The sequence below is a fragment of the Anopheles gambiae genome, chromosome 2 (assembly GCF_943734735.2).
Source record: "Anopheles gambiae chromosome 2, idAnoGambNW_F1_1, whole genome shotgun sequence".
Taxonomy (NCBI): Eukaryota; Metazoa; Arthropoda; class Insecta; order Diptera; family Culicidae; genus Anopheles; species Anopheles gambiae.
In genome coordinates this window covers 9278869-9302868 of record NC_064601.1, presented here as the reverse complement: position 1 = coordinate 9302868, position 24000 = coordinate 9278869, and the positions used below count along the sequence as shown (strand labels likewise).

At 45.9% G+C, this 24000-nt stretch overlaps 1 protein-coding gene across 49 annotated transcripts in view; it reads right to left on the bottom strand.

Moving 5' to 3' along the window:
- Positions 1–24000, bottom strand: part of LOC1281423 (TLD domain-containing protein 2) — a 107647-nt gene that overhangs the window by 6310 nt on the left and 77337 nt on the right. For 14 of the 49 annotated variants that reach the window (XM_061646543.1, XM_061646544.1, XM_061646545.1 and 11 more), the window contains 10 exons: positions 22896–23832; positions 21833–22457; positions 21616–21761; positions 20939–21073; positions 19957–20096; positions 18879–18914; positions 17806–17968; positions 17599–17740; positions 17455–17511; positions 17089–17166 (listed from right to left, as the gene is read on the bottom strand). In XM_061646543.1, coding sequence (XP_061502527.1) covers positions 17089–17166; positions 17455–17511; positions 17599–17740; positions 17806–17968; positions 18879–18914; positions 19957–20096; positions 20939–21073; positions 21616–21761; positions 21833–22457; positions 22896–23832 — 2459 coding nt within the window. Of the gene's footprint in view, positions 1–957; positions 3240–6045; positions 7490–10132; positions 10632–10872; positions 13328–17088; positions 17167–17454; positions 17512–17598; positions 17741–17805; positions 17969–18878; positions 18915–19956; positions 20097–20938; positions 21074–21615; positions 21762–21832; positions 22458–22895; positions 23833–24000 lie in introns of those variants that run through there. The other 35 variants (XM_061646549.1, XM_061646573.1, XM_061646536.1 and 32 more) reach the window with 17 other exon arrangements.

Below are 24000 nucleotides of genomic sequence, written 5' to 3'. Positions count from 1 at the left end.
ACTATTGTGCAGCGCCGCGCCTACTCCTACAAACTTTAATAGGCACAGAATGTGTCTGCATGGGTACGTCATGACACTAGATTTCCTAGAATCGTAGATATTACAACGCATATACATATTCAAACATTCAGTTGATTATTAGTAGAGTGATCTTAAGTTATCCTATTAGTACTATCAATTTCAAAGAGTGTATTAAATTTAACTTTTAACATTACAAAAGTACTATGCGATCATCCTTGGCCTTATATCTGGAGTCGATCCGGATAAGATTCAAAATAGGTCCATCCGTACGACAACCTTCGAAGTTCACTAATTATTTAAAAAGATATTCTTCTAAAATCTATTGATTGTTGCAAGTAATATCCGATTACTCTCAGTGGATTAGCACCTTAGCAATTCAGGCCCCTTGATGCTAATGATAGTGCAATCAACGAAAAAAAAGGGACCCACAACACCACATCCAGCCTACAAAGAACAATGAACATCGTAGCAGAATTCAATTGTAATTTCAATGGAATCTATCATTACGAGGGCAAACAATGCATGCTGCTGGGGCCGTTGATCATCGTATGTTCTGGATGGGCCTGGATACACACACGACAGTTGCGATCCGCGATGCTCGTCGTTCCAGTTGGTAGCTTTCTAAACAAGCACATAAGCGCTTTAAGTGACCTCGGATGGAATCGCCCTGCATCAACAGAAATAAACGCAAATCATTGGGCCACAGCTAAATTGGCGCAAGCGCCATTCAAAGCTCATCCTGTTTCCATCGAATAATTGTTCAATTAAGTGAAGTGTGTGCTAGCTGCACACGGTTTGCGATCACAAAATACGTCGGGGGAGAGTTGAACGAGAGTAGAAGAGATAGGTAGGTAAGAAACCCACCGCACGATTATGCAATAAATGAAGATATGAGAAGATTTGGCATTAAATCTATCGGGGATGGACTAAGCGCACCTTATCGCCGTACGGCGCCAGATTGAGCAGTTCGCACATGGTTGTACCGTGTTGGTGGTAGGGCGAACTTGATCCAAGTGGGTGGGGAGTGTTTTGATGTAGCTTTCCTTCACTTGCGTTTTTCACACTCTTTCCCCAGAGGCACAACCACAATTCCGGCTTTGGTGTGATGTGTGCACACTAGAAACACGACCGATAAAAATGGCCCACGTTGCCACTGGCACACTGTTTATGATACGATCTTGCATCAACCCTGCGGGGCCACCCCACGCAGCAGCCGCCGTACGTTTAATTACTGTTTACGCACAAACGAGATCACACGGCGTGGCCACACGGCACAGGGAAGATCAAGGGGGGGGTGTTTTTTTTTAATAGCAAACTATGACGAAGGCGGTAGAGCTGATTGTTGTTGTTGCTAGCCTGGGTAGGGCGTTGTTCCACGGTTTAAGATCCTTTTCACAAGCAATTCATTCAACCCTGCTAGCCAAACACACACACACACTGAGACACCTTAACACTCAGACGGTCGATCTGCGTCGCGGATCTGTCACCAAAACTGTGCGATCTTCTTGGTCGCGAAAAACGCACGATCACGAAAGCGCTTACTTGAAAAGCACACAACGCAACGGCGTACCGCGGAAGGAGGGGTGGATATGCGTACGAATTCACACCTTTTGTGCCGCCGAGATAAAACCCCGGGAACAGAGGACAGGAAAGGAGACACGGATATGTATCACGTTTTATTTTCTGCACTTGAGATATCCCGCAATGAATGCTCGGCTTGGTCGAGAGTGTGTGTCGGAACCGCCACTTCCAGTTCGGTGGAAGTCTCGCGCTAAACTAACAGCAAGGGTTGTGCGCGCGCGCCCGCGTAAACTGTAACTGCCTGTGTGTCCCGCGGGTTGTTGTTCGCTTCACTGAGCCAAGGGGTAGATAGAGAGCGAGCAAGCGAAACATAGAGAGAGAGAGAGAACCCCCCGCATTGCCAGCCCGAGCAGCGTTTTATGGTCAGATCTAGATTCAGCGCCCTTTTCCCGCGTCTATCGCTCGTTGTGTGAGGTCGTGGATGCGCCACGGTAGCAAATTGCATGCGCGCGTACACACACACACACACACACATGACCGAAGGCAGGGCACACAAAGTGGCTTTTTAAAGAGAGTGGAATAATTGTAGCGCTTTTGATACAAACTGACCGGAAAAGTGGCGTGTGTAGCTGATGCGTCGTCTACGCTACATTAGGCACAGGGCGGTGGTGGCGGTTGTGGTGCATATAACAGGCCCAGCCCTTACAAAACGGCACATGCGAAGGACGTCCTTGGACGCTGAAAAGCCCAACAAAGGACACACATGATCGTGTTTAGGAGGGCGATTTCTTCGTGCGATCACCGATGCAAAGGTGCGCATAAACAGTGTTCCTCAATAGCTCAATTTTCTGCACCAACACACCATTTTTTCCCTGTGTACAACTGGATCGGCTAATTAGCTTAAAGTGGCCCATCTGTCCCTGTTCGGTGGGATGGCTTGTGAAATTGAGCTAAATTGATATGGGTAGGTAGACCGACCAGAGTGAGAATGGCTAGAGTTAATGATGGAAGGTGGAGGATGAGGAGAATGAAGCCATCACCGTTCAATCAAACCGATGTGAACACTAATGGCAAACACAACAGACTATGGTTGACTGCAGCTTCAACGTCTCTAACAAATGATGTGCTCTGGACAGCGCTCCGGACAGTGTAGTGGACAGACAGGCCCGCCCATCGCACACAGGTGATACGTTTGGCATTTGACAGCGTGCGGAATGTACAATGGTGCGCATCACTCCTCCCAGGCGCAGGGCCTATAAGATGCTGGAGCGTGAGGCTCTATTTGGGAAGTCACGAACTGGACAGCCGAATGATAGCCGAATGTGTTTAGTCGGCAGATCATTTGGCACATGTTACTTCTTTTCAAGCGCTTTAACGGGGATTAGGCTTAATTTGAATGTTCTGGGCTTTTCTCTTGGGTTTAACCGACTGTAAAACAATAACCTTGTTAACACCTTTATTTAGCCCAATCCTGTTTGGGATCAACTCACGACTGCCGTAGTGTTGTTTCGACCAGGTAGGTAGGAAGGATGAAAATCCCAATCAGAAACGATACAATACGCTTCTGATTGGAACAGTGAAGCCGCCGCCGCCGAATGGTAATTGATCGTGAAAGAATTTAATTAAATGCTGGCTAAAAATAGTGAACATCCCGTTCAGTATTCCCTCCCCTAGAGAACGTCGCATCGCAATATGATACACCAGATATTGTTCAGCCTCCGCAGCTTTTGCGGAACGGAAGTGAGTTAATTGACAAGACAGAGAGAGAGAGAGAGAGAGAAAGAGAGGAGGTCTGTGTCAGTCATTCGATGCGCAACTATTGCACCATCGGGAAACTAAACTATTAAAATGCGTCATGCCAGAGTGCGTCACATGTGTCTGTATGGCACGGTTTGCCCCCGATGTGTGACTAAACTGTTGCGCACTTTGTGGTATGCACAATTCAAGCACAGCTTAACCCAGAGTGTAATCTGATCTCGAGTATCGCGAGATCGCGAAGATACCTACTCCCGATGCACATGATGATGATGTTGATGATGCGCCAGTGGGATGGTTTCAAGCTTTGCGTAGTCGCTGACCACACCTGCAGTGACTGCGGCACAATGCGGATTTCAGGGGTGTGGGCATTGAAATGATCGCACGAAACGTGCGCTACTGACGCGTTTCATGTGCTGTAGGATGCAGCACCCCACCGTGAGAACACTCTCACGCGATTCCGATGAGATGAGTTTAGCTTCAGCTCGAAAGGAAATGAATAAGCCCGCGCTTATTTCTAAGTAATCCGATTGATCCTGATCCGTGGATCCGGGCATCCGTGGATGTAGATGATTGACGATTCTCAATGTGTACGTCGTCACACTACAGAGTCATATTTACAGGTGCTACTCAATAGACACTCTATTGGAGTTCGTGCAACTAGAAACGGTACTACTACACTGCATATCCTGCACGCCATAAAGCCAGTGTGTGCATGTGCGTGTGTGTTTGAGTACAGTTACCGAGTAGACCTTGGAGCACGGCACAGCCGATACCGAGATCGGAGGGATTTCCCGTGCACACTTTAAATGGTTTCCCACCTTTATCAAGGTGTCGCCGCAACCGGCCCTGTTTGCACTGCCTGTTAGCTAGTTAGGCTTTGCTAGAGCACTGTTGCTGCTACTGGGTGTCTGCTCCAATGCACCGTTTTTGTTTTGGTTCGCGCGGGTAGGACTCGCAACGCACAAGAGGTGCCAACCGACGTACCGCTGGTTACAGTTAGGTTTTGTCGTGCGCGATGATTTACGACCGGTGCGCATACACCGATTACCATAACGAAACGGGTGCGCGAGAGCTTAGACTCTAGTCTGCAGGGTTGCCTGACTTTCTGCTGCTCATTGCGTCATGGCGTAAAAATGGCTGTCGTCGCTGTGTACTTTATTACACTTATTAAGGAATGTCTTCTCCAATCTAAACAAATCTTCACACAGAGCAGAATGATGCGACGTTACATTATTAACATTATCTGTTACATTATTAATTGGATCGCAACGGTTGTGCAGTAAACGAACTAGTCACTCCATAAATCAAAAGCGGCACAAAAAGAGGGCTCCTAAAAATCGATCCACGATCGGCAGTCATTAGGAGTTAATTGAGCATCTGCCAGAGGTGTGAGCGTTGCCAGAGCGCGCGCTGCTGCTACCGTAACGCACTGCGCACTCACAGTCGCTAACTTCACAGCCAACATCATCTCACCTTGATGATGGACAAGTAGTTGACACTTGGGCACTTGGGTCTAGCCAAACGGTAAAAGAGCGCTGTAGCAGAACGGAAAGGGTGAACGGGTTGTTGAGAACCTACCTTTACCCACCACATGCTTTCTGTTCTCTGTGCAGGGATGCAGTAGCACACAGAACGACCTCCAGAAAGTGCATTCACTCTCTCGAACCCCCTCCTCACCATTACGTAATGGGAGAGAACGAGACACAAAAGCGAGGCAAACGAATGCAAATAAATAGTGTGCCAACGTTCTAGTGGAAAATTTTCCACGACATTCTGCAGGGTAATGGCCCTGCCGGGAACGGCCAGATGGCAGCATCGTTGGTGCCCGCTCCATCTGCTTGTCGTTATCAGTCTCGACGTGGTGCACCGCGTGGGGCAAGCAGCAACTGGGGTTCTACTGGAGGATGCCTGATTATCAGCGAAAACTTATTATGATAATGAGAATGCGCGCGAATGGAAAGCGATGTCAGTACATTCTTGGAGGTGGAGGTTGGGCGAGGTCATGATCTGCTGCACTTGAGGCAGGCGGGATGGCATTAATCAATCAATTCGCTACAGCAGCTGCAAGAGCTGCCTTGTTAGAATGTATGTTCTCTGGTGGAATATGCCGGACAGATGTTTGTTGCCTGTGATGTGCATTTCTAAGTGAAGCCAGTTGCCTGTTATCATCAATTGGAGCACGCATTTCCGATAGGGACATACGGTTGCTAAGCACGATCGCACGATGCGATAAAGTCCTGAGTTGAGTTGAGTCTCGGTGAACGAACGTCCAAGACATATTCCTTTCATCAAGGACATGCAAACGACAAGGATCAAGCTATCCGCCTAGTTCCAGGAGATGTCGCAGGACCTAAGTACTAACTATTTTGAATGTACTAACTCTAACTTTGTTGAAGTTTCGAAAATATTGCAGAATATAGGGTTCTCACGAGCTATTGGTTGATTTCCGTACTTTTTTAGCTTGCCTCACGATTTATTAATCCTTTCCCATTGATGTTTGGTTCGTTCCCACGAATTATGTGGTATCGTCCCATTGGACATCAATACAATTGAACCAAACAAAACATACTTTTGGAAACTCTAAAATCGATTGGAACCAAACAAACATTTTTGCGAAACAACCAAAAAAAAAAAAAAACATTGAAAAACCCTGTAAATGGTCATCACAAGAAAAGAAATCCATGTTGTATCATTTAAAACTTATAAAATATTCACATTAAATTCCAAAACACTTCCAAACCATACCGTGTGTAATCGACCGTCATCGAACTCCTCTTTGCCGCCCAGCAAAGGGTAACCTTCCTCGCCGCTGCCGGACACACCACCCGCCGGCAGGTGGGCAGGAACGGACGTATCGATCAGCGGTGGCGTCGGCGGACGCGATTTGTTCCCGATCGCTCGCCGGAACGGGATGAGGCGCCCCCATCGGTAGTACAGCTGCCGGCCCCAGCGTTTCGAGGCGAAGTACAGGGTGGCCGACAGGGCCACAAGCACCAAATACCACATTGTCACGTGTGTTCACAGCACAGCTCTTATTCGATGCTTTACCCAGCACCAGGTGTAACACTTTCACTTGTTGCCGAACGTTGCCGATAATGTTTGCGGATTGTCTACCAGGCTGCGAGCCGGCACACACGGCTACACCCTGTGGCTATGTTTTGATGTTTATGTTTATGCTACGCACATGACAGCACACCCTCCCCCCCCACCGAGAGAGCGGGGTGGATTGTTTCGTCGTATGTGTACACCGTACGTTGCACAACAGCGTGCGTTAGTAGTGGTGGTCTTAGTGTACATAAGGCACAACATATAGCTCTACACGTGCACCCACACGCAATGTTTACAGCGCTGCGTTGCTGTGTGTGTGTGTGTAAAGGAAGGAAAGTCACACGCACACACCTTCAACCACTTCTATCCAATGTCGGTGAGTGTGTATGCGTACGGCCGCTGTTAGTGGTCATGTGGTGGCTTTTCTACACACCAGCAGCTCTCGCTGTGTTTGTTGATTTTCGAAAAGGGGTGCACACACCGATTCTATATGCACACCAGGTCTGGGCGGCGGCACCGGGTAAGGGTGGCAGCACAAAAATATCGCTGACCTATGTTGTGTGTGCCGCCTGTTTGGTTTTCTTTGCACTAGAAGATTATTCCTTTCATCGCGCACCGCAGGAATTGGAAAGGGTAGCAAATACGCTGACACGATTTCGATGATTCGGCTCGGAACGAACGGAACAGGTCTCGTGACATATTCGATGCGGTGGGCTCCCTGCTCTGGGAGATATGTACGATGCAGTGCTTAAACCCCTTTTCGAACACGGGTGAATGTACACGGTGGCCTCGGTTTACGGACGGAGGAGGAAAAAGTTGTCCCAGTGAACCGGTTGTCGTGTTGCAGCAGCAGCAGCACACCCAGGTGAAGAGATGAAATGTCAAAACGCTGCTATTGCTAATGGCAGCGGCAACACGCAAACAAACACTTGCACTTTTTCACCGCAAAGGAGGACCCACACACACACACACATTTCTTCCCAGGATGTTCATTATCACACGGCACAGATGTCAAACAGACCGGTGCAACACGCTTTGATTGCATCCATTTTTTCTGTGATGAATATCGAAAAAAGGGAACTGTCGACCGCCGCTGACAAGAGACCGTTCTCGCACCTACCCAACGACACCAGGCAGACTGAAAATGGGAGGCAGCGCCAGTTTTGACAGTCACTCGTCGCTTCCAGAGCGTACGTGAGAGTGAGAGAGAAGACGCACACACATAGTAGGCGCCTGCTTGCTTTCTCTGTTTCCAGCCACATCATTGCGCATGTATTCGTGACAGGTTTCGTGCCAACACTGAGTTGTAGGGGAAACAGGGGCATACATATGCCACTGCACCAGTAGTACATGTAACACGATGTATGTACACAGTGGGGAGAGTTGTATGTACATAAGGGTGGGTGTGTAAGGCCAATAAAAGCTTACGGAGCACAACGAAAGCTCCGCTGCTTCCGGGCAAGGTCGTTGACATAAGGGCGCGCACTTGCAAAACGTCCAATGCTTTGGGAGCTTTCGAGAGAGCTTTTCAAACCACGGGAACCGTTGGGTGTGCATTTGATTTTATATTATCAAAACTGATAGGCGGGTGGGTAGCATGCGTGATGTAACAGCTAACACGTGCTGGCGATAAAGCGAACAGAAAAATCATTCTTATTTTGCCAAATAAGACGCCAATCAATTGAAGCACGATTTAATACCGAACAAGGCGAACAATCCAATCTTGCTCGAAAGGTCAAATGTGTTTTGTCTGCGTGTGTGAGTGAAAACAAATGTTCTGTTTTGCTTGCTTTGCACCGCACATTCGCGTCGATACCATTCGGTGCCGATGATCCAGTTTTGGGCAGTTTTGCATTACTGTGTTCCGCAATCAAGGTCGATATATGTGTGTGGTGATCCGTAGCCACCGATTGTGAACAATCAGTTTCGCAGTTACGCTCCAAAAGATACACTCCTGCTTACTATACAAGTAAGAATATTTAAGACTAATTCGAGAAAGATACAGAGAAATCCAAAGTAATTTAGGGTAGGATATAAACGACTCGTTAATATCGTCGATTATGCAACTGTGTGCTCATTGGTGCAACGATTGATTGTAACAAAGTGTTGCTATGCTATCCAACAGGCACCTGGTGAGCAGCGAGGACATATTTATAGGTAATCCCAATATAGCCTCACCAGTACCCGGTACAACACACTTGCCAGCAGGTATCGATCGTCAATAAAACTTTTCGATTCACCCCGTACCATATTTACGATCGCGTTAGACGAAGGAGTGGTAGCCTAACACGATCATCACACCAAGGCGGCCGAAAGCTGGCACATGGCAAACGGTGCAACTCTCGATGCCTGCCGTGTCTCGCCGAGAAATGTGACGAGCAAACCAATGAATCGAAATGCACAGGCAGGCCCCGAGTACAGTGCACACATATGAATATGCAGATGAGCACTTGGCGCGGTGATCTGGCCTGTTGAGTGCTTCTTGAATTTTATTAGCGATCGTCGGAGTACGAGGTCCGGTAGGTAGCACGGAGGTGTGCTATAGGTAAATAAGGATGTGGTGCTTTTAGAAAAGAAATTAATTTGCATTACGCATTAATTGAGCCGCGGCAGACGCAACGGGACACGTGCGGCGTAGAAAATAGATTCGCGGCAGTTAGAGGTAAGCCCAAGATCGTTTAAAAACTGCTGATCGTGTACAACCCTAAAGGGTACAGCATACTGAAGAACATACTACAACATGTATATTGAAATTGAATGCTGAGTTTGCAAGAGTTTTAGTACGGTGAGTCGTCATATTACCAAATAAGACACAAACGTAATCCTCGAAAGATGTTATTCTGAACAACATCATTCCTAATTTCGTAGCCTTTGAAGCAAGGCTCTACCATAGGATCCACACACGTGCTACACACCGGAATCGGTAACTGAGAGAACGAGTGCCGAACACCCAACGCTGAGCAGCCATACTTTGTAAGCGGACGACGACGACGACGACGGTCGATGATCGTTCATGCGGTTCCTTCCTCACCGTGGAACCGGTCAGGACAGGGCAGCCGGTCAGGGTCGCCAAAGGTTAGACGGCGGCGGTGGTGTTCCTTCATTCCACGCCTCGTCCACTTCTCCCTTCCCGCGAATCAAACGATCGATCGCGCTCTCAGAACGGATCACCCCTTATGCAGGCGTGTAATGAGACAACATCCACCGCAACATTTCGCGCGCGCGTGAGCGCGTGTTTGTGCTGGAGAGTGTGTCTTAAAGTATGCAAAAAAAAACAAGAACGCAACGGACAAAAACAAGCTGGGGTCGACTTTTTTTTTTGTAACTATCCACTGCCTTCCTATAGGTTAATAACAATTTGCTCCTGACTGGTAAGGGGTGCACGCGCACACATGAGTGCATGATGAAAAAAAGGTTTTTGCTTCTTGCAATGGGCCAGGAGGGGCGGACTCGCTGGCAGCATCTAACACTGCTGTGAACCTGCTGTGTAGAAGGTCTAGGATGATTAGCATTTCTTGCCCTCCCCATGTACCCACAACACCGGGCGTGTACGTGCGGGTCAGTTGGGAAAAGGGAGAAATCACTTTATTAAGTGAGCGCAGCGTTTGAGTTTTTGTCGTAGCTCTCCAACGTGCACAATCACAATAAAGTTAGATAGGTTGAACTGTTGATACAATATTGTCCTTTTTTCTCTATTTAAGCCGATAGATTTAGCACCTAATGATGTATAATGAGTCGGGCGATATACTGTACATGCGATAACATAAGAAAAAAGATGATTTACCTTCGTCTTGAGATACTTGGTCAGTTTGTTGATTTTCGATTTCGACATCATTTACGCGCTTACGTTTCAATATCGATCAGGATACGGAAGATAAACGAGCGTTTTCGCTAACGGCACTCTGTGCGTGTGTGATCGATGATGTTTGAGATATAAAAAACGTACGACACTCCTATTCCAAAAAAACAACCCCGAACCAGCTTACAACTGACGGAACTGGCACGAAATCTTGATTACTTGATTAAATAAACTAATACGGCGAGAACAGTTTATGCGCACAGATATCACAGCACTGAAGAGCACTTCTAAAGAGAGCGAGAGCTACACAAAGTGTTGCTGAATTGTACACCGGGATTGGCTTCTATGCCGTCGACAGTACCCGCCTGTCGGACACAGGAAGCTTGCTCAAATCGCAAATAAAGCAGCGTGCATAAAGAGAGCATTTGTGGGGAGCACAGTACGGCGGCACCGGCACTGAATCATTGCACAGATGATATATGGGCTAAATTGACACACACCGGGAAGAGAAGATTAGGATGAATTGGCATTAATTCGGCACACAAACACAGACACACACACAAAAATAAACACGCTCAGGAAGTACACAGTAGTAGTGATCCGTGTTCGGGTTCCTTCTAGGCTTGCAAGGGATTGGATGAGAAGCCACTCAGACTTTACTTATTTACCACCCGAGAGGCACAAATAAACCTGTGGGAATGGAATGTGCCGACGGTGACACACACCTGTTCACACACTGTACCCCACCTGCACACCACGTTGCACCAGAGCAGCAACAAATAAATTCTTCACCCGTGATCGTACACTACACAGCACAGCGAAAAAGTGATCGTCATTTCATCCCGAGCAAGCTGTAACTACTGATCGGGGCCCTACTTTCAAGTTCACGGAGAGGCACGACACAATAATCCGCAAGATCTCGATGATCGCGTCTCGGGTGAGAGTAGTTACGCTCCTTGTCTAGAGAGCCTTTCTTCTCCTCCCGCGACAGAGAGCGCAGAATTGAAACGGTTTTGGGTTAGGAAAGCAGCGTACATTACACCGTTTTGGACGTGCGCGATCACCGCGATGTGAAACGGGAGTTGACGATGGGAAATTACGTACCGCCGTTTGCGGCACAAAACAGATCGTCGGACAGAGAGCAGAGCACAGCAAAATAGGAGGATGTTTCCACGACCACACTTTCATCAGACAGGCCAGCTACTGCTGCTGCTGCTGCTGCTGCTACCAATCTTCATGCAGCTGTTTGGCCACACACGGTTTGGGAAAGTACGCAATGTACCATCGTACACGGTCACTGTTTGTTGTTGTGTTGTAAAGGTGTAGCTCTTCTTGTGATGTTTGTGGAAAAACGAGAGCCGTACTTTTTCAAAGCACAACAAAGGAAAGGGAAAAACACTAGCTCAAGAAAAACCACTGTCTGGCGATGTTAACGATTCGCAAAACTGCCCGAATGCAACGATTCTTCATACGACTTTCCATCACCGAGACGTGCGCAGTTGATCCTTAACAAAGACGCTTGTGTTTGATAACCATTTTTGACGATTGTGCACAATTTAATATCACGTCCACCTCTTCGGCTAGCAAAACACTCCATGAAGAGAGAGACACACACTGTTATTGGGTGGCCTATTATGACTTATTACAAGACTAAAGCGAATTTGCACTTGTAAAGCACTACTGTACCGTAGGTAAGCTTATCACTTGGAAGGCGTGTTGTATCGTACACCACACACCACGTTCCCCAAACACCAGGGTGCAACCGCCACAAAAATGCCACAATTGGTACCGCGATAGAGAAAATCCGTTCACTCCTGCACGCGATCGGCAACGGAGATGAAGGCAGAATGAAATGGCCAACTAGCCAGCCAGTGAAGAGGGTGCGCGCGCGCGCGCACACACCTCGTACGATCACCGATCGTCGGTGGCCATCGAAGTTAGGTTCACGCATTCACGCTCACCCTCTCTTTCTTTCTCGTGCGCGCTCACTCTCTTCCGGCTGCTGCATTGGGCAAATGACGCCCTCTCTCGCTCTCGCTCTCTCTTGCTCACTCCCGCTCTCTATTATGGTTGGGGCAAGGTAAACTGCCGAACTGCCAAACCGCGCACCATCTCTTCCGAAAGGCCAAAAGTACAGGGGAGTGTGCGTGTGTGTGTGTTTTCTGCTGGCCCCAAGTACGGTTTGTTTACAGGCTTAGTGTTTAGCAGGCGAAGAGAACAGTTTGAATCACATGCAAAATCGCAAAACGATAGCGTGTGTTGCAAAACAGTGGTCCTAACTCTCTCTCTCTCTCTCTTGTTTCTGTTACCACTGACCGAATGGATCCTCCGAGCAGTAACAGGTGGCCATTTTGCGTTGGATGGAATTCGTCCCACCGTACAACCAACTACCAACAGTCAGTGCCGTACCATGTATACTACCTTTTTTCAGTGAAAGACAGCGAAAACGGTACGCGCTCTCAAATTCCAACACGACCGCCCCAGTTCAAGGGTACACTCCGCGAACAACAAATTCCCTCGCGATCAGTAGTAGTAGCTTGATGAGAAGAGCGCCCGCGAAAACAAAAACAAACCGTCCTACACCCTCAACCTTACCTCCCTCCCTTTTGACGAACTTCTCCCACCGCAGTAATATTCACCCTGCGAAGAGAGCAGAATTAGATCACATTGAACAAGAGGATCATCAACCAACCGATATAAGGTATATTGTGACGTCTTCTGACGACTGTTGGCACCGCGAAGCAACAAACCGTTCTGCACGAGAGATGCTTTAAATAGATTCACCCAAGCGCACCGGTTTTGGTGAAATAGGGCGAAGCAGTACTACCAACACTACCACCGCCGCCGCGCATTAGCCCTTATGGAAGATATAGGTTTCCACCGCGCTAATATACCTGTTCCCGGTGTGATTTCGGGTGGACAAAACGGTCCAAATCCGGTGGGACGGATTTCCGATGGAAAAATACAACCACCGCAGGGCAAAAAGGGAGACAAGTCTGGCGGCAACCAAGCCGTCTTCGGTAACTAGTTGTTGTGGACCCGGTTTTTTTTGTGTTCCGTTTCCTAATGCTTTTTGGGAATTTTCCTACAACATGAGGCTTGTGTGCTGTAAGATGTATAGCCATGTCATGGACAGTCAGTCTTGCAGAACGTCTGCTCTGGTCAGCTAGCTGGCAGCTGTGGTTAGGAAGATGTGCGAGATTTTAACAGGAAACTCATGACTGCTCTATGTTATGATGATCGATAACGCGCGTTTGTGCTGACGATCGCTGATTTTTTTTTGCACCACCATTAATTGTACTTTTATTTGCAGTGTATTTACAGTTTACAGTAAAAGATGCTTGTTTTGAGCAGCTGGGTGATAAGACGAAATTCTAGGAATGTTTGTACTTGTAATAGCCTGGTAGAAAAAAAAGCATCAACAACATCCCGGTTATTGCGACTCAGACAAGTAGCCGTGTGATAGGCCGAGTCGTCACGCTGCAATTGTAAAGCAAAAATTGCAATTAACTGAGAGTTTGCGCTCCAATTCACCGAACGTCTGTTAATTTTTGCAGAGATTAGTCAGCCAGACTCCCTCAGAAAGCCTGATTCGCGCTACTTCAAAGCAGTCCCAACGGCAGTCCGATTCCATTACAGCGTCTGTGTCTGTGATGATCAGGATAGTAGCCCCGAAGGACAGAAGAAGCCTTTGGTAGGAAGCGATTGTAACATCGAGGAACTTTAGCTTCGCACACCAATCAAGGATGATAACTTTCGAACCGTGTGTGTCTGTGCACATATCTGTACGCCGCTACACACGCTATAGCTGCTTTTCGATTTATTGTACCGCAGAAACATTCACCATTCTTGTGATAGCCATATTTAGCGGTCCGGTATAGCGGAAGCTGGTAAATCGCGAAAACCCAGGAACCAAAAGAAGGGCGAAAAGTAAGAATTCTAGGAAACAAAAGCACTTGAAGCAAAACTGTTTAGTGGCGAGGGCAAATGTGACATTTCAGAACATGCGTCGTCTGGGCAGAAGGGAAATATGTACTGGCGAAGAATGCACTTTCAGAAGAATTTTGCGCTTCCTGAGCGGGTTCTGACATTCTGCACAGGAGATACCATTAAACATCAGTCCCAAGGTACGGGCGCAATGGTACAGGACTGACGATCGCAAACCGGAAATATGCTTTATTGCTCACGTGGCATCTTGCAGTGCATGTGTGTCTGTGCGTGCGAGCGAGTCACGCGATCTGCACAAATCGATGCCTGACTTCCTGGCGAACAGAGCACAGCTCCTCCACGCGTCCTTCTGAAGGTGATCTTTTCTGGTCTGATCCATGGGAAACATTTAACGCTCTGGAGAATGGCACACGATCTATCAGGCAAGTGTGTGTGCCACCACAAACGCACGATCAATTGTTGCCACATAAGCATGGCTAGTACCATAACATGAGTCAGCTTGATTTGTGTGTGCATAATGTATGTCTTGTTTTTACAGCACATTGCTTTTTGTTTCGAAAAACATATGCCATCCTCCATCTTTACAGGTATCGTATCTTCAATACATATCGAGGTCGTTTCTCCGCTCAGAAGTGACAATTATAGTGTATCTCCTGAAAGGAAACACATATCGTCAATTATAGCTCACAAAAAACATCAAGCAATGATTCCCGTCTGTACCAGACCAGCATTCGACTTTTTTCCCTCCGAAAACAGGCATCCATCCCAAAGGATGTTCGTGTCTCGTTGGTTTAAAACAACGAAGAAGAGCGACCACAATGATTGGTTCTGTGGTAAAAACCTGTTCCATCGGTGCTATTTTTAGAAACGGTAAATTGTTTGCGAATGCTTTTTTTTAAGGCACCGCAACGAGCGCACCGTTGTTTTCTGTTCGATAATATTTTGCCTTTTACAGAGCCACTGCCGCGCGAAACAGGTTTTTGGCTGACTTTTTCGGCAAAACGTAAGGTGCGTGCGTTCGTCGCGCGACAGCTGTGTTGACGTTGCGGCGGGACAACGCAGTCAGAAGACAGCACCTAATGACGGTTTTTGCAGAACATTGGCATTGCAAATATTTCAGAACTCGTTGGAGGAAAAATAAAGTTTGGGCTTAACTATTCCTCTCCTTAGCGAAATCGGACCTTTACATTGGCAATACTGTATCGAGCTATTAGTTGTAACATTTGCTTTAAAAACTTTAATTCGTTACATTACATCATGGACCGAACGTAATCCCAAAGCACCACAGGACCGATTAAAACGCAATTCATCCGAAAAATTTAATACGCCATGCATGGGTGTAAAACAGCGTCGATAACCTTTGGCACTAACTGGCCGGTGCGTGGCATCAATCATCAACAAACAAGCGCTCTTACTCACTGATTATGTCATCGGATGAATTTCATATACACCCCGATTCGAGATATGCCCCGTATGCCAAAATAAAAGTTTATGTTGTTGTTTACGAACGTTGAAATTGGTAATCGCAAACAAAAAAGAAAACCTTAAAATTATCTCAAAATGACTTGATAATTCATCTATACTGAAATGAAATATTACTGTAGTATTAAGTAACGCGGTTTTCGGGCAAGTACCAACGAACGATAATTAATCTTAATGTATACATAGAAGTGTGAGTTATTCATGTCTCTGATTACAACATTTGATAGGATATCACAGTTAGGTTGGAACCATTCTAGATAGCACACAGTCATAGACATAGAATCATAGACAGATATATATGCAGGGGAGTACATTTGCTAACATCACATCAAATTGACATCAAACAGAAACCTACACTTGCGGCCTGCCGTTTAACACCAAAATTCCGGATCAATGAATTACTAATATGTGACTGTTTTTTGAGGGGAGGATACAATTTTCATAATAATTTCTCAAAGAAAACAAGCACAACAAAACCAAGCGATAGCAACAGAAGCAAACAAAATGGATAAGCTGTCTGCTTAATGGATTAAAAGTTTCGAGAGTAAAGTTGTCTAAACATTAAACGAATACTATTCAACTAAGGATGCAATTTTGTTTCTAAATGTACACTAAAAGGATAGTCTGCAGCATACACTTAATGTGCTCGCGTTCTCTAAAAGCTGGTGTGGTTGGAAGCTAACTTAATCTAAGTATTCCGTTGGTACTGTTTCCTTATGAAGCAATGTTTTCAAAACACCTCATTTGAAATTATAAATTGTTTGAAACAAAAACAAACTATAACAAACATGGATTGTTTGAAGACGATTTTTATCATTCTATGCTCAAAAATCGTTGTATCAAGTTTACAGTTTCGTATATTTCGCCACAATTGCCATCTGATAAAAATAGTTTTACAAAAAAGTTCAACATACGAGTGTTATGTGATCGCCCAAAATACAAACGATACACGATCTTATGATCAGACCAATCTATCATTCGATATGGTAGATTAAAAATATCTGATTAACAAAAATATTGAACAAACACTATGTAACTGTTAAAAAAAAAGAACATAAACACAGATGATGGTTATACACATCAAAATGCCACTAGAATTCGAGCAAAACACAATAACAGTACTATCACACGATCATCTATAACTTTCAACTCTACGGTCTAGCAATGTAATGAAAGTTATAATATGTTGGTTTTTGAGAAAAGATAAAGAAATAAATGCTTAGATATATAGAGGACAGTAAATGGGGCAGATAATACGGTACGAAACATCAATCGCTGAAAAGGGTGTGGTACGAAAACATTACTACTACAAGTACGAAACATTTGTTGCAACGTGTTGTACATATACGAAATGATTATTGTTTAGGAGAGTATCTCTTTGTATACAGGCAGTATAGTATAGTATAGTAGCTAAAATGCAATTGTGTGACATTGTACAGCAGATCTAATAGTCTGTGGTGATGTTTCGAAATTCAAATTTGGCAATAGTAGTTGGTTTAAACAATTCTAACCTCACAACCGTCCAAATCGTTCGATCCAGTTTGACTTTTGATTATGTTGTAGGTTTTAACGAACGGTGCCTTTAGCAGCTGTTGGGTTAGCGGGTTAGTAGGAACCACATCGACGACGATGGGCATTAAAAGGATGACGATTAAGTAAGTTATGAGAAACAAGAGGAAAAGACAAACGAAGAGAGACAAAGACGAGAAATTAATCATTAGTCAGCTTTCCAAATTCCAAAGAAAATGAAATCATGGCAGCACATCCTGTAAAGTTTGAAGTCCTGGTTGCATGCCTTCTTTCGCTCGCCAAACTGAACCATTCTTTTCATTCGGTTACGTATAGTTATATCATTACTTGAGTCGTGAAACACTTACCTCCCACGATTCACGTGTATACTCGGAGATTTCGCCTTCACTGGCAGAACGACCGTCCTGAAGAACAAAAAGAAGAAGCATGATATTAGATCGGTTCAAAGAAGTATCCCAACTGTGGCGGAGGTGATGGTGATAATAGCATACCTTCGACGGACTGCCAGTTTTCGCCGTCCATTCGGTATCCATCTGGATGAGCTCAAAACCTCGTTCCTTGATGGCAGCTTCATCCAGCTCACCATACAGGTGTTGCACCCAGGCATTCAAGAAGCGATACAATTCATCAACCCTAAAGGAATAAAGCGTAACGGTTTAGCACTTTTTAACGGGTTGTCACTTAACAACACTACTTACTTATTTTTTGGAATGCTAAACCAATACTCGGGACGCAGCTTGTTTTTGCCGTAGGACATTACCGTCGTCGGCAGCGGTGTGTTCTTGCCGATCTTGCGTCCCATGCGCAACCGAAGGTACATCGGTGGGTCCGGACAAGCTCGGGCCGGTCGTGGGATAAGCTCTATTGCGAGAAAGCGACGAGAGAGCGTGAAATGATAGCGAGGAGTGAAATACGCACATATGTTGACTTGAGCATTATATTCCCTTGCACACATGAATCGATTACAAGCGGGTAGAAATTGCACTGTTAGTAAGCAGTAAAAGCCATGCAATATGCAGCCGTGTGAACACCGGTGAAGAACAGTAGTAAATCATTCAAGAACGTTTTTGTTTTTTCTTTTCTTTTTGTATTGAAATAGATGTCAAATTGATATAAAAGCATTTTGTGGTGTAAAAATAAAGCAGTTTTTTTAATATATCGTACACTTTTGGTCAAATGAGCATATTTTTTGTTGAAAAAAAAAACAACTACAAACATAATTGCAAAAATTCATGCATTGAAAGAAATAATTTTATAAAAATTCTTTAATAGTGAAATAATGCACATGCAGACACGGTTTAGAAAATCAAAAATTTTTACATAATCAGGATGTACAAATTAGAAATCGAAGGACACGATATGTTTGCCCTTAGACGTCGAAAAGTTTAGATACATACACACACACACTCCTTATGTAGTACAAAAAACACACACAACAGTACAGTGCACAATAGAGATACCAGACAGAAGATAGGACTGAATAGACGACAGATTTATTACGAGTATGACAACGGTACGGCGCTCGATTGTTGAGAACAAGTGTGACAAGAAATTGAAAGATCACGACAGCAAGGTGGTGAAGGAGGAAGATCGATGGAAAATAAAATGAAATCACATTCAGCTGATAAATAATGTACTTTTGTTATAATAATGATACAAACAATGCTCTAGCACGGGATGTGGGACAACAGTAGTGTAAATAAAAACAGGACCCGCACAGGATGAGTTGCAAATGAGCGCCGTCACTGTGTGACGTGTGTGTTTAACCTACCAAGTTTCTCAAGTTGAGGAAACAATGGGGCCTTCACTGAAAGATTGTGAGCAACGGTTGTTGTTGTTGTAGTAGTAGTAGTGATAATTGATTCATATTGTTGATGTTTTTTGTTGTTGTTGTAGTGATGATGATGATTGATTGGTAGGGTTGGATATTGTAGCAGTAGCAGTAGTAGAAGTAATAGTAGTAGTTGTAGTTGGTTTTGTAGTTTGTGTACAATGGCGTGGGGAATGAGTTTGTTGGAAAGCACGCAGAGTATCGAGGGGATAAAGTATGAGCGCAGAAGAGAGATGTAAAGAAGAGAGATAAAGAGGTGAAAAAGATTCCAAAATACATATCCACAACGCGACATCAACGATTGAAAAACAACAACGAAAAGAAGACAAATCCTAGCCAACAGGCTTTGCTCGAAAGTTTCCTGCAGCAACGACTCTTATGTGAACATTTTTTCACGAATTTTAATCAGAAAATACGACCCTGATATATGATCAGAATATACAGATAAAATTCAACAAATTGATAACGATAATAAATAAAAGATCGCAGCGGGCACATAATTTTGAAACTACGAAAGTGTGAGACGATGCGCTAAGGTGTCTGCTACGTAACTATCGACGATCTCTGGTGAAATTTTACTACATTGTAAGTGCAATTATTAGATTTGGTAGCGCATTGATTTGCAGTATCAACTGATGTATGCTGGTGTGAATAGTTCTAGATGTTAGTTAACTAAGTGTGCAATAAAGTTTTCAACATTAAACAAAACCAAACGCAACTTCAAGGATTTGCTAAAAAACCAACCTGTAGAATAAATTCATATATGATTGGTATTTTGTAACTGAACTCTAACAAGTTAGCGGCAATCAAGAACAAGACTAAACTGTTAAACAAGCGGTAAAAAATGCAGGCCGCATGTCAATGCGTAAGTAACTTTGAAACGTAACGCAAACAAACTTTTCCATCAAAGAACTAACAGTCAAGTGAAACAGTTGAACATATTTAAACAAAGGGTGAATTTAATGTTACAGTTGTAACGATGATATAAACTCGATAGGCAGAAGCGAACAATACTTACTATCAAAGCTGACGAACAGTGTTGGCATATCGTCGATGGACACCATTGAACGGTAGTCCAGTTTCGGTGGCGCCGGCTTCTGCTTGTTCGCGCTACCCTCAGAGGGATGCTGGCGAATGAATGTACCGATCGATGATCGTCTGGAATTGGCGAAGGAAACAGATTAGTAAACAGTGCGGATTACTGTACGCATTTTACTGGCTAGTTCCGCTAGTAGCATACACTCTACAGGCATAACACATTCAAAAGGTGTGTTGAAATAGTTTGGCACTATATGGACACTACGACAAATACAACTACACAATGAACAGAGAACGTCGTCCTTTGTTCGCGCTTTTTACACACGAGAACGTAAGGGAATAGTGTTTGTTGAACGCAAAAATGTTCCACGATCTGGATAGTCGCCAGCTGATTACATTAATTCCTACATAAATGGCAACAAAACACGGTTTTGAAATACGGTTCGGTTTGTCAAGGACAACTTGGGATTAAAAATCGATCGTAAGCAAACAAAAATGAGCACGATCCTATCGATCGAGGACAGTGGAAGCAAAACAGAGGATAGGACGACGCAGTAGTCTGTCGTTATCATGTCATCCTTTTCATCTTTTCGATGATCACAAGCAGGATGGTGATAAGATATGAAATTATAACAACTATATTGAGCTATTAAAATACCACAACTGAAAAAAACGACACACATTGTGAAGATGGCAAACACATCAATAAACAGTAAAATCATAATCTCAACCGAAATTGCCTAGTGGCAGTCATCCAGTCGAGGAAGTGTGAGAAGTGTTTCAACATCGAACAAAGGTGAGAAAGAAATATGTACAGAAGACAGCATAGTGTGAAAGAGAGTGAAACAAAAGGGCACAGAGAACATACGACAGCGAAAGAGAGTGACGTAATAGGGTTAGGCTATTATGCTTTCGGGGGTTTGGCGTTCGTAAGTCGTATGGATGGAAGTACAAAGTCTTACCCGGCCGTAACCGACCCCCCTGTTTGCGCCTCGTGCGGTGTCAGTGGCGGAACCGGCGAGCCCCCGGAGTCTTCCGATGGCGTCTTGGACAAAAACAAATTTCCGCCCAGCTCCGAAACCAATGTGATGGGTGAGCTTTTTCGTTTCGAAGTATAGGTTAGGTTTTTTTTTTGTGTGACGTGATTTTCCAGAAAGATAGAAAATGGTACGAACGTGAAGGGAATTTGGCATCAATTTACAAGTAGAGGAATTAGTAATAAGTTTAGCCATAATTGCTCGGAAACCAAAAACAACAATAATTGGCAAAAAAAAACAAGAAAAAACCTCAAACTGAAAAAGAACCTGCCGTACGTGCTTACGAATCGCACCGGCCTGGTAAATGTGCACTTTAAACATAACGTAAAGTTAATAAAACGTGTTCAGTTAGTGTGGTAAAAATATTGAAACCGAAATATGTGTGCTGGTTGTGGTGATCGGAATTGTAAGAAAAGTTAAGTTAAGAAAAGTTTGGACAAAGTGCTGTGATACTGCACGCATACTGCAGCACACCCTTTGCTTCAGTAGCAAGTCGGTATTATGAAGAAGTGTTCGTTGCTTGTATAAACTGTGCATCAAAACCAAATCTTAAGAAAATAAAAGTATTCGTTCGCCGTGCGCAAACATTACGCTGGACCTACCTGGAAAATACTTTTGAAAATACGCTCTGATTAGAGTCACCGGTGTTGGGTGCTGATTCAATCGAATCTGACTTGTGGCTGCTGCTGCCACCTTCGCCCGTCAATCCTTCAACCCAGGCCAGTGGGTAGGAGAGCCGCTTTAGCATCTAAAACAAGCCAAAAATACATCCGTTAGTTCTCCAACACAGAAATTGCACGGCTTGAATGATACACCTACCTTGTTCTTTTTCGTTTCGCCACCCTTATCGAGCGATCCGGATCCGGCCGGACCGGTAGCACCGTGCGCATCGTGCTCGTCCACGCTGAAGCTCACGCTGGACGTCTTCTTCCGGCCACCGGCATCGGACGTCAGCGTGGACAGGGTGCTCTGGTGTGCGGACGACACCAGCGAGCTGCTGCTGCGTGGCGAGCTGTCGTGCAGGTGGGTCGGTGCAATCGTGAGCGGTGGGACCCAGTCCGCGCTCAGCACGATGTCCGCATCGCTGTACACTTTTTTCGCTGCGATCGGCGCCACAATGGGGATGCTGGCGACCGAGCTGGCCGCACTGCTGCCACTGCCCCCGGTGGCACCCGTCGTCAGTGAGGAGCCGTGGGCCGGGTCACGGATATCGATGCCGGAATCGTGGCACGACTGCTTCACCAGCTGCCCGTCACCGGCTGCCTCGGCGATCGGCGCTATCGGGGCGTGGTGGGCACCGTGGGCGCCTCCCGTTGCACCACCGCCGATCGAGCCGGCGCCAGCCGTGGAGGAGGATGTGGCCGTAGCTCCGCTGCCGGTGCTTGCCGCCTCCTCGTCGTCCAGAGATCTTCGAGATGATGATTGATCGCAATAACACTTTAATCTATACGCTCTCCGGTAAGGAGCAAATGTAACAGCGCAGAATGGAAGCATGATGCGGGAGAGGTATGTTGTATGATGGGAATGAGGGGGCGCACGGTGAAATTGGGATGCGGGAGAAACGGAAACAAAAGCAGAAACGATGAAAATAAAATCGAGAAAAAACATGGAAAAATTGTAACAATTTCCTTAGGTAGAACAAACTTTTTAAACCAATTTAAATTACTCATCCCAGTGTTAGATTGTGCTTGTCGGTGATTGTGGTTACGCGAGAGTCACCAACAAATCCTTTACTGTGTGTTACCAATCGCTTTATCACCTTAGGAATGTTGTTAGTAAATTTTACCAATGAAATCATAACATGCAATACTGTGTTTTGTGCTGTGATGACGTGTATGATGGAGGCAATGGATCAGCAACCAAAATGAACCCGTTTGCTAACCTGTCCTTGCTGGGGATTGCCCAGTGCTGGTCGAGTAGGCTTCTCCGCCGCTCCTCCAGGGAGCGCATGGTGGGATCCTCTAAGATACTGTTGGTCTTGGTTTGGTCAGTCTTATCGCCTGCCTGCTTCTGCTGCTGCTGCTGCTGCTCGTTCGAAGCACCGGCACTGTGGTCGAGGGAGTTGGGCGTGTGAGACTGGGAGGAGTCACGATCGTATGACAGGAAGAGGGGCGGCTCGGTGGAGGACGCTTTCGGCTCCACCGAGCTGCCACCGCTCTCCGTCGAGTCGCCGTGCAGGCGCTGCAGGTTGTTGGGCGTCACCAGGTCCCGCTCGAACGCTTTCGGAAATGCGTCCCCGTCCCGCTCGTTGCTCGAGCAGATCGACTCCTGATCGTCGCACCCTTCCACCGAGCCGACGCCCAGCTCCGGGAACGTTTCGTCCTTCACCAGCAGCGAATCCTTGCCGGGCGAGTGGGTGTCGCAGCGCGAGCACGGTTTCTCCACCGGCACCGGATGGTAGATTTCGGCCTTCTCCGCCGTCTCGTTGCCACCGGTCGCACCCTGCACGCGCATATGGGCAATGTCGTTAAATATGGCCGCGTTCACGATGAACTCCATCGGCGCAATCACGCCGTAGCTTTCCGGCCCGTGCTCGATGACTAGCGGGTCCGACACGTTCGGATCGAACATGACGGCGTTCGGGGTGACGAGCAGTACGCCACCCACCACACCCTGCCCGTCGGTGATGTGCCGCACGTTAATCTTCAGGAAGCGCTGGATGGTGACGGGATCATCGTCATCGGCACCGCCGGCTGCCGTGCCGGCCGTACCACCGCCTCCGCCACCACCGCCGGCGCCACCGCTCTGTGTGTTCGGTGAGGCGACGCGCTCGATGTGGCCCGGCTTCGGCGAGCCCGGGCGAAGTCCTTCCAGCAAATCTAAAAAGAAAAACGGAGCAGATATGAGATATTAGTATCACGTTGGATAGTGTTCGCGGGTAGTGTTAAGCGTGATAAGCGTGTCGGTACTGTACAGAGTGATTCACTATTTTGTTCCACTTTTAGCGGAACCTTAAGCTTGGAGAAGCAAAGAAACCTCGTTCATCT